This window comes from Somniosus microcephalus, unplaced genomic scaffold (genome assembly GCF_052327205.1).
Source record: "Somniosus microcephalus isolate GS21.2 unplaced genomic scaffold, FLI_Smic_1.0 unresolved_chr3, whole genome shotgun sequence".
Lineage (NCBI taxonomy): Eukaryota > Metazoa > Chordata > Chondrichthyes > Squaliformes > Somniosidae > Somniosus > Somniosus microcephalus.
The window spans coordinates 72,870,531-72,881,954 of record NW_028225181.1 but is presented as its reverse complement, the minus strand read 5'-3'; the positions used below and the strand labels follow the sequence as shown (position 1 = coordinate 72,881,954).

The following is an 11,424-nucleotide window of genomic DNA, read 5'->3' as shown; positions in this document are numbered from 1 at the left end:
GGGAGTCTCAGGAGGCCGGAAATTTACAGTGAGGAAAATCTCCAAACTAAGCAGACAGCCCTCGAACTGGGGATCTGAGGAAAGGGACAAAATCAAACAAATACTCGGCCTTGAAATTGAATTATTAGTAAGCAGATTAAAAGTCTACATTACATTATTTCAGGCTCTCAATATTGTTCTTATTTTCTGCTTTGCCACAATTAGATCTCCCGGTGAATGATGGTGTGATTGAGGAAGGTGCTCAGCTCGAAGTAAACAGGGATTGTAGACTGAGGAACGACAGCAGGTGAACCAGCACAGGATTGTGAGCACCAACCGGAGAGAACCCTTCCGATTCAAAGAGCTTCCAGAGATCGACTGAGGAGCAAGGTAACAGAAAGTTCCATTGACTCAGATACACACTGGTCCTGGAGATGGACTGGGGAGAAAGGTCAGAGAGAGTCCCATTGACCCAGATAGACACTGGTCCTGGAGATGGACTGGGGAGAAAGGTCAGAGAGAGTCTCATTGACTCAGATACACACTGGTCCTGGAGATGGACTGGGGAGAAAGGTCAGAGAGAGTCCCATTGACTCAGATACACACTGGTCCTGGAGATGGACTGGGGAGAAAGGTCAGAGAGAGTCCCATTGACTCAGATACACACTGGTCATGGAGATGCACTGGGGAGAAAGGTCAGAGAGAGCCCCATTGACTCCGATACACACTGGTCCTGGAGATGGACTGGGGAGAAAGGTCAGAGATTCCCATTGACTCAGATACACACTGGTCCTGGAGATGGACTGGGGAGAAAGGTCAGAGATTCCCATTGACTCAGATACACACTGGTCCTGGAGATGGACTGGGGAAAATGTTCTGAGAGAGTCTCATTGATTCAGATAGACACTGGTCCTGGAGATGGACGCTCCCGCGCTCGCCCCCCAACCCTCCCGCGCTCGCCCCCCCGACCCTCCCGCGCTCGCCCCCGACCCTCCCGCGCTCTCCCCCTGACCCTCCCGCGCTCTCCCCCTGACCCTCCCGCGCTCTCCCCCTGACCCTCCCGCGCTCTCCCCCTGACCCTCCCGCGCTCTCCCCCGGCCCTCCCGCGCTCGCCCCCCGACCCTCCCGCGCTCCCCCCCGACCCTCCCGCGCTCGCCCCCCGACCCTCCCGCGCTCGCCCCCGACCCTCCCGCGCTCGCCCCCCGACCCTCCCGCGCTCGCCCCCCGACCCTCCCGCGCTCGCCCCCCGACCCTCCCGCGCTCGCCCCCCGACCCTCCCGCGCTCGCCCCCCGACCCTCCCGCGCTCGCCCCCCGACCCTCCCGCGCTCGCCCCCCGACCCTCCCGCGCTCGCCCCCCGACCCTCCCGCGCTCGCCCCCCGACCCTCCCGCGCTCGCCCCCCGACCCTCCCGCGCTCGCCCCCCGACCCTCCCGCGCTCGCCCCCCGACCCTCCCGCGCTCGCCCCCGACCCTCCCGCGCTCGCCCCCCGACCCTCCCGCGCTCGCCCCCCGACCCTCCCGCGCTCGCCCCCCGACCCTCCCGCGCTCGCCCCCCGACCCTCTCTCGCTCCCCCCCCGACCCTCCCGCGCTCGCCCCCCGACCCTCCCGCGCTCGCCCCCCGACCCTCCCGCGCTCTCCCCCGACCCTCCCGCGCTCCCCCCCGACCCTCCCGCGCTCGCCCCCCGACCCTCCCGCGCTCGCCCCCCGACCCTCCCGCGCTCTCCCCCCGACCCTCCCGCGCTCGCCCCCCGACCCTCTCTTGCTCCCCCCCCGACCCTCCCGCGCTCGCCCCCCGACCCTCCCGCGCTCGCCCCCCGACCCTCCCGCGCTCCCCCCCGACCCTCCCGCGCTCGCCCCCCGACCCTCCCGCGCTCGCCCCCCGACCCTCCCGCGCTCGCCCCCCGACCCTCCCGCGCTCGCCCCCCGACCCTCCCGCGCTCGCCCCCCGACCCTCCCGCGCTCGCCCCCCGACCCTCTCTCGCTCCCCCCCCGACCCTCCCGCGCTCGCCCCCCGACCCTCCCGCGCTCGCCCCCCGACCCTCCCGCGCTCTCCCCCGACCCTCCCGCGCTCCCCCCCGACCCTCCCGCGCTCGCCCCCCGACCCTCCCGCGCTCGCCCCCCGACCCTCCCGCGCTCTCCCCCCGACCCTCCCGCGCTCGCCCCCCGACCCTCTCTCGCTCCCCCCCCGACCCTCCCGCGCTCGCCCCCCGACCCTCCCGCGCTCGCCCCCCGACCCTCCCGCGCTCCCCCCCGACCCTCCCGCGCTCGCCCCCCGACCCTCCCGCGCTCGCCCCCCGACCCTCCCGCGCTCGCCCCCCGACCCTCCCGCGCTCGCCCCCCGACCCTCCCGCGCTCGCCCCCCGACCCTCCCGCGCTCGCCCCCCGACCCTCCTGCGCTCTCCCCCCGACCCTCCCGCGCTCCCCCCCGACCCTCCCGCGCTCGCCCCCGGCCCTCCCGCGCTCGCCCCCGGCCCTCCCGCGCTCGCCCCCGGCCCTCCCGTGCTCGCCCCCCGACCCTCCCACGCTCGCCCTGATGGGGCTCTTCTCAAGTAAACCAAGCGTTGCATTAAAACACCCCCAGAATCAAGGCCCTGCTCTTGGGGAAGGTGCTCAGGCCGCAGGAACCGGTTCAAGCGAACAAAGTCAGGGTCAAGGCCCTGCTCCTGGGGAAGGTGATCAGGCCACAGGAACCAGTGCAAGTGAAGCGACTCCTTCTCCCGGAGAATTATTAAATGGGAATACTCCAAGAGTTGACCAAAAATCATGTTAGTAATATTAATCAAAGAGTCAATTATTGCTGTAAGGAGGGATGATACCTTAGCAGGTTCCTCTAATGAGGCCATATGGGTAGAACTTAAAACCAAAAAGGGGGCAAGCACTTTGCTGGGATTGTACTATAAGCCCCCAAACAGTAACGGGGAGATAGAGGAACAGATATGTAGGCAAATCTCAGAAGTGTAGAAATAATAGGGTAATAATTGTTGGGGATTTCAACTTCCCCAATATTAACTGGGATAGTCAGAGTGTGAAAGGCTTAGAGGGTGTGGAATTCTTAAAGTGCATCCAGGAGAGCTTTTTCAGCCAACATGTGGAAAGTCCTACAAGAGAGGGGGCGGTACTGGACCTAATTCGAGGGAATGTAGCAGGGCAAGTGGTAGAAGCGTTAGTAGGAGAGCATTTTGGTGACAGTGACCATAATTCGGTGAGATTTAAGGTAGTTATGGAAAAGGACAAAGATGGACCAGAAATAAAGGTTCTAAATTGGGTAAGGCCGATTTTAATATGATAAGGCAGGATCTGGCCAAAGTGGACTGGGATCAGCTACTTGTAGGAAAATCCACATCAGAGCAGTCGGAGTCTTTCAGAAAGGAAATAGAGAGAGTACAATGCCAACATGTTCCCGTAAAGGTCAAGGGTGGGACAAACAAGCCCAGGGAACCCTGGATGTCAAGGGATATACAAAAATGGATTAGGAAAAAAAGGAAGGCTTTTGGCAGATACAAAGGACTAAAAATAGTGGAAGCCCTAGAGGAGTATAGAAAGTGCAGGGGGGTTCTTAAAAAAGAAATTAGGTGAACGAAGAAGGGTCATGAAAAAACACTGGCGGGCAAAATAAAGGAAAATCCCAAGGTGTTTTATTTGTATATTAAGGGCAAGAGGATAACCAGGGAAAGAGTAGAGCCCATTAGGGACCAAAGTGGCAATCTGTGTGTAGAGCCAGAAGATGTAGGTGAGGTTTTAAATTAATATTTTGCAACTGTGTTCACTATGGAGAAGGACGATGCAGGCATATAAATCAGGCAGGGGGATTGTGATATACTTGAACAAATTAGTATTGAGAGGGAGGAGGTACTAGTGGTTTTAGCGGGCTTAAAAGTGGATAAACTCCCAGGCCCAGACGAGATGTATCCCAGCCTGCTGTGTGAGGCAAGGGAGGAGATTGCAGGGGCTCTGACACAAATTTTCAGAACCTCTCTGGCCACAGGGGAGGTGCCAGAGGACTGGAGAATAGCTAATGTAGCACCATTATTCAAGAAGGGTAGTAGTAGGGATCAACCAGGGAATTACAGGCCAGTGAGCCAAACATCAGTGGTAGGGAAATTATTGGAAAAAATTCTGAGGTACAGAATTAGTCTCCACTTGGAGAGGCAAGGATTAATCAAGGATAGTCAGCATGGCTTTGTCAGGGGGAGATCATGTCTAACCAATTTGATTGAATTTTTCGATGGGGGTGACTAGGTGTGTGGATGAGGGCAGTCCAGTTGATGTTGTCTACATGGACTTCAGTAAGGCTTTTGACAAAGTCCCACATGGGAGACTGGTCAAGCAGGTAAGAGCCCATGGGATCCAGGGCAATTTGGCACATTGGATCCTAAATTGGCTTCGTGGCAGGAGGCAGAGGGTGATGGTCGAAGGTTGTTTTTGTGACTGGAAGCCTGTGTCCAGTGGTGTACCACAGGGTCTGGGTCCTTTGCTGTTTGTAGTGTACATTAATGATTTAGATATGAATGTAGGAGGTATGATCAGTAAGTTCGCAGATGACACGAAAATTGGTGGAGTGGTAAATAGCGAGGAGGGAAGCCTCAGGCTACAGGAGAATATAGACGGGTTGGTTAGATGGGCAGCGCAGTGGCAAATGGAATTTATCCCTGAAAAGTGTGAGGTGATGCATTTTGGGAGGACTAACAAGGGAATACACAATGAATGGTAGAACCCTAGGAAGGACAGAGGATCAGAGGGACCTTGGTGTGCATGTACATAGATCCCTGAGGGCAGCAGGACAGCTGGATAAGGTGGTTAAGAAGGCATATGGGATACTTATATTCTATGCCTTGGCTAATGAAGGCAAGAGCAGGAAGGTTATGATGGAGCTGTACAAAACGCTAGTTAGGCCACAGCTGGAATACTGTGTGCAGTTCTGGTTGCCACACTATAGGAAGGATGTGATTGCATTGGAGAGGGTGCAGAGGAGATTCACCAGGGTGTTACCTGGGCTGGAGCGCTTCAGCTATGAAGAGAGACTGGACAGGCTGGGGTTGTTTTCCTTAGAGCAGAAAAGGCTGAGGGGGGACCTGATTGAGGTGTACAAATTATGAGGGGCATAGATAGGGTAGATAGAAAGGAACTTCTCCCCTTAGTAGAGGGGTCAATAACCAGGGGGCATAGTTTCAAGGTAAGGGGCAGGAGGTTTAGAGGAGATTTGAGGAAAAGCTTTTTCACCCAGAGGGTGGTTGGAATCTGGAACTCACTGCCTGAAAGGGTGGTAGAGGCATTAAATCCTCACAACATTCAAGAAGCATTTAGATGAGCACTTGAAACGCCATAGCATACAAGGCTACGGACCAAGTGCTGGAAAATGGGATTAGAATAGGCAGGGCTTGATGGCCGGCGCGGACACGATGGGCCGAAGGGCCCCTTTCTGTGCTGTATAAATCTATGACTCTATGGTAGCACTCTTGCCTCTGAGGCATAAGGTTGTGGGTTCAAGTCCCACTCCAGAGACTTGAGCACAAAAATTCAGTCTGACACTCCAGTGCAGTACTGAGGCACTGTCAGAGGTGGCGTCTTTCGGATGAGACATTAAACTGAGGCCCTGTCTGCTCTCTCAGGTGGATGTAAAAGATCCCATGACACTATTTTGAGAAAGAAAGACTTGCATTTATATAGTGCTTTCATGACCAGCAGACGTCTTGAAGTGCTTTACAGCCAATGAAGTACTTTTGAGGTGTAGTCACTGTTGTAATGTGGGAAAGAGCAGGGGAAATATCCCCGGTGTCCTAGCCAATGTTTATCCCTCAATAAATGTAACAAAAGGATAATAGCAAAATACTGCGGATGCTGGAAATCTGAAATAACAACAGGAAATGCTGGAAACACTCAGCAGGCCAGGCAGCATCCGTAGAGAGAGAAACAGAGTTAACAAAAAGATAGGTTACCTGGTCATTATCACATTGCTGTTTGTGGGAGCTTGCTGTGCGCTATTTGACTGCCGCATTTCCTACATTACAACAGTGACTACACTTCAAAAGTACTTCATTGGCTGTAAAGCACTTTGGGACGTTCGGTGGTGGTGAAAGGCGCTATAGAAATGCAAGTCTTTCTTCACTGGTCTCTCCAGCGACCTCTTCTGGCTGATGGTTGATTGACAGACGATGGTCCGCGCATGCGCACAGGGAGCGACGGTTTGGACAGAGTCGGGCACAGCGACCCCTCCCGGTCACCAAGGGCAACAACCGCGCATGCCCAGAGGACACCAAACACCCTCCCACACTTGGAGCTGCGCCTGCGCACTCAGATCCTGCCGGATGGAGTCGGCGTGGGCCATTCCGGGGAAAGGCCTTGGTGTCGGGTCCAGAGTCGCGATCGGTGACGCAAAGTGAGCTTTCTCCACTCCGATTGGGTGGAGAATCGCGCGGGGTGGGGGGGGAGGGGTGGATCGGGAGAGAATAAAGAGAAATGGAAAACCTGAGAGTCCGCGAGGTCCCGGACTGAGCGGCGTCAGTTGGACGGAGCACGTGATATCGGGGACACGTGACCCAGCCCAGGGCCTGATTGACGGGAGCTTCCGACCAATAGGGAGCGAGCGGGGCGGGTCCTCCAACCAATCGAGGAGCCCGAGGGGCGGGACTAGCGCCAGCTGATTGTCTGATCCGCAGGGCAGCGAGTTTCTCCAGTCCCTTGTTCAGGGCCCGGGGCCAGGGGAGGCTGTGGGCCTTTATTCCCCTCATTGGACACAAGGCTCTTTGGCCCACAACACACTGGCTCAGGTTTTAATGGAGACTTTTTAGATTCATCAATAAAAGCAGATAAACCTCGTGCTTCTGTGGAACAAACTTTCTAATATTTTATAGAATCATAGAATGGTTACAGCACAGAAGGAGGCCATTCGGCCCGTCGAGCCCGTGCCGGCTCTCTGCAAGATCACTTCAGCTAGTCCCACTCCCCGCCCTTTCCCCGTAACCCTGCAAATTTCTTTACTTCGGGCACTTATCCAATTCCCTTTTGAAAGCGGTGATTGAATCTGCCTCCACCTCCCTCTCAGGCAGTGCATTCCAGATCCTAACCACTCGCTGCGTAAAAAAGTTTTTCCTCGTGTCGCCTTTGGTTCTTCTGCCAATCACCTTAAATCTGTGTCCTCCGGTTCTCGACCCTTCCACCAAACAGTTTCTCTCTATCTACTCTCTCCTGACCCCTCGTGATTTTGAACACCTCTATCAAATCTCCTCTCTACCTTCTCTGCTCTAAGGAGAACAACCTCAGCTGCTCCAGTCTATCCACGTAACTGAAGTCCCTCATCCCTGGAACCATTCTTGTAAATCTTTTCTGCACCCTCTCTGAGGCCTTCACATCCTTCATAAAGTGCGGGGCCCAGAATTGGAAACAAAACTCCAGTTGAGGCCGAACCAGTGTTTTATAAAGGTTCATCATAACCTCCTTGCTTTTGGACTCTATGCCTCTATTTATTAAGCTCAGGATCCCGTATGCTTTTTTAACCACTTGCTCAACCTGCCCTGCCACCTTCAATGATTTGTGCACACATACCCCCAGGTCTCTCTGCTCATGCACCCACTTTAGACTTATACCCTTTAGTTTATATTGCCTCTCCTCATTCTTCCTACCAAAATGTATCACTTCGCACTTTTCTGTGTTAAATTTCATCTCCCATGTGTCCGCCCATTCCACCAGCCTGTCTATGTCCTCTTGAAGTCTATCACTATCCTCCTCACTGTTCACTATACTTCCAAGTTTTGTGTCATCTGCATATTTTGAAACTGCCCTGTACACCCAAGTCTAAATCACTAATATATATCAAGAAAAGCAGTGGTCCTAGTACCGACCCCTGGGGAACACCACTGTATACCTTCCTCCAGTCTGAAAAACAACCGTTCACCACTACTCTCTGTTTTCTGTCACTTTGCCAATTTCGTATCCATGCTGCCACTGTCCCTTTTATTCCATGGCCTTCAACTTTGCTGGCAAGCCTATTATGTGGCACTTGTCGAACGCCTTTTGGAAATCCATGTACACCAGGTCAACCGCATTCCCCTCATCAATCAACCCTCTCTGTTACCTCATCAAAAAACTCAATCAGAATCAGAGCAGCCGGGCCTGGCGGACGTGCAGCCAGGGCCCCGGCACCAGGAAACCCAGGGTGCAGCGCCTCCCCCATCCGAGCCGCCGCTTCCCGGTTTCTTCAGCCGGTTCCACTGAGTCCGACTCAGGAAAAAGAACAGGAGCCAGGCTCCCAGAATGGCCCGCGGCCCCGGGGAGCATGCGCACTCTCAGCGGGTAAATCAGTGCGTTGGATAGAGTGGTTTCTGGGGCGCAGGGAATTGTGGGTGCTGCGGCCACCATTAGTCAGCAGCTGTCGGGAAGAGATTTATTGCAGGCTGATGGAAGGTAGGTCCCTGGCCGCCTGTGTAGGTCTTTTTGTTGCTTCAGTTTGAGCTGGAGTGGTGATTGTGGAGAAGCTGCTGGGTTTAACCCCCAGTACTTCTGAGCCCAGGAGGACCCAACAATTTCCAATGTGAGACTGTCAAGGGAGCTGGATTTTGGGGGAGATTAGGTTGTTACACAGACACTGTCCGCACAATGTAAAAGAGTATTGTTTTAGGAAGAAGTATTTCTGTACAGGCTTTTAATCCATTTTACATATACAGATTTGTTTTAATTCATTCTTGCAATGTGGGTGTCACTCGCAAGAGCAGCAAATATTGCCATCCCCAGTTGCCGATTGAGAAGGGGGTGGTGAGTCGCCGCCTTGAACCGCTGCAGTCCGTGTGGTGAAGGTACTCCCACAATGTTGTTTGGTAAGGAGTTCCAGGATTTTGACCCAGTAATGATGAATATGTCTAAGTCAGGATGATGTGTGACTTGGAGGGGAACTTGGAGGTGATGGTGCTCCCATGCACCTTCTGCCCTTGTCCTTCTAGGTGGTGGAGGTTGCGGGTTTGGGAGGTTCTGTCAAAGTTCTGGTCGAATTGCAGATGTATAAAGCTCCTTTCCTTCGCCCCCTCCCACTTCTCTCTCTCTCTCTCTCCTCCCATAGAGGCCAGAGTTGTGTGTAGGCCCAGACCAGGTGGCAGATTCCCTTCCCTGAAGGACATTAGTGAACCAGTTGGGTTTTTATGACAATCCGGCAGCTTTCATGGTCACTTTTTTTTAGTGCCAGCCTCACAATTGACCAGATTCATTGAGCTCAATTTCACAACCTGCCTTTGTTTTCTTGTGGGTTGTCTCTCACGCTCCCTGTTTTAAATTAATTTTACAGGGCACTGGAAGGGGACGATTTGCAGACTGGAAACTCAAACCAAACATCACTTCAAGATATGACAGAGTCACTCGACTCATCAGATCTGAATATCAACGGCCTCTGAACATGGAAGCAAAAAGCACCGTTCACAGCGGGGAGAAACCGTACACGTGTTCTGTGTGTGGACGAGGCTTCAGCCAACCCTCTGGCCTATCGAGACACAAGCGCATTCACACCGGGGAGAGGCCATTCACCTGCTGAGTGTGGGAAGGGATTCACTCAGTCAGGCACCCTACTGGGACACCAGCGAGTTCACACCGGGGAGAGGCCGTTCACCTGCGCTGTGTGTGGGAAGGGATTCACTCAGTCAGCCACCCTACTGAGACACCAGCGAGTTCACACTGGCAAGAGACCGTTCACCTGCTCTGAGTGTGGGAAGGAATTCACTCGGTCATCTGACCTTCAGACACACCAGCACACTCACACTGGGGAGAGACCGTTCACCTGCCCTGTGTGTGGGAAGGGATTCACTCAGTCAGCCACCCTACTGAGACACCAGCGAGTTCACACTGGGGAGAGGCAATTCACCTGCTCCGTGTGTGGGAAGGGATTCACTCAGTCATCCAACCTGCTGACACACCAACGGGTTCACACTGACGAGAGACCTTTTAAATGCTCGGACTGTGGGAAGTGCTATAAAAGTTCCTGGGAACTGACATGCCATCAACGTGTTCACACTGACGAGAGACCGCTCAGGTGCTCTCACTGCGGGACTGGGTTCAGGCAGTCATCTGAGCTCACTATACACCAGCGCACTCACACTGGGGAGAGGCCGTTCACCTGCTCCGTGTGTGGGAAGGGATTCACTCAGTCATCCAACCTGCTGAGACACCAGCGCGTTCACACTGGGGAGAGGCCATTCACCTGCTCTGAGTGTGGGAAGGGATTCACTGAGTCATCCCACCTGCTGAGACACCAGCGAGTTCACACTGACGAGAGACCTTTCAGGTGCTCTCACTGTGGGACTGGGTTCAGGCGATCATCTGACCTCCTTGTACACCAGCGCACTCACACTGGGGAGAGGCCATTCACCTGCTCCGTGTGTGGGAAGGCATTCACTCAGTCATCCAACCTGCTGAAACACCAGCGAGTTCACAAGTGACTGCAGGGGGTGGATTCTGCTGTTGCTGCTGTTAATTACATCCAGGACTGAACCATGTTCATTCTGACATTGGGGATTGTTTCTGCTGATAATAACTCTGGGAACTGGGCTGGAGTTTAATATTCTGGATATTATGTTCAATAAATCAACTTTCTTTTAAACACATTGTTGTAGATTTTTGTCTTTCCCACCTGAGTGTTTAGCATCACCTGGCTGGAGCTCAAAGTACAATCTGGGGGAGGATCATATGACGGGAACAGAACTCCAGCCTGGACACAGTCCTTCAGGGCCACACTGAGAGGGGCAAACGGCGCTTTGGTCTTTCTTCTCTCTCTTCACTGACAGCAAAGTCCCCATGAGGGTTAATCTCGAGGCGTGTGAGAAATGTGTCCCAGCCACTCTCTGCCATGGTTCAGAGCTCCTAGGCACGGAACAGAAGGCTCCTTTAGGAATGTACCCCAGTGCTTTTTTTAATGGCCTTATTAACATGTGTCGCTACTTTTAGTGATTTGTGTATCTGTATCCCTGGATCCCTCTGCTCCTCCAGCCCATTTAGACTCTTCGGGGGAAATTCGGTGGCACCCCCTTTGGGTCACTAACGTCACCGGGGCTAATTTTAGCCCCCCGAAAATGTTAGCGCCCCTGTGCATTAAATTCAGTGGTAGCACCGGAGGCTACTGGAAGCGCTCCCCTCCCTCTTGAGGCGCTACCAGTGAATTTCACGACACTTCGTGTAACAGCGCCACGCCCGTCGGCACATAGCACCGCGTCATAGCAGACCTCCCTCCCTGATTAACGGGGAGGAGCCTAGCACTGTGCACACTGGGGCCCTGCTGGACCACCAGGGAGCGAGGTGTCAGATCAAGAAGAGCGCCGGGCTGTGCGATCGCGGCCGACACCCCGAAGAAGAAAGGGGAAGGGGGCAGGTGCTGGCAGTCAGCCAAAATAAAAAGTTGCCACCCGACACCAGCACTTTAAGTGGCGTCGCCGCAGCTGTAGAAACGACCCCTGACCCTGTCGGACATATCG

At 54.5% G+C, this 11,424-nt stretch overlaps 1 protein-coding gene across 1 annotated transcript in view; it reads left to right on the top strand.

Moving 5' to 3' along the window:
- LOC147092001 (uncharacterized) overlaps window positions 1–10,556 on the top strand; it is a 160,203-nt gene extending 149,647 nt beyond the window's left edge. The window contains 2 exon segments of the mRNA XM_085976658.1: window positions 9,386–9,490; window positions 9,492–10,556. Of these exon segments, the coding sequence (XP_085832784.1) occupies window positions 9,386–9,490; window positions 9,492–10,395 (1,009 nt within the window). The 3' untranslated portion in view covers window positions 10,396–10,556.
- Window positions 10,557–11,424: the final 868 nt, after the last annotated feature.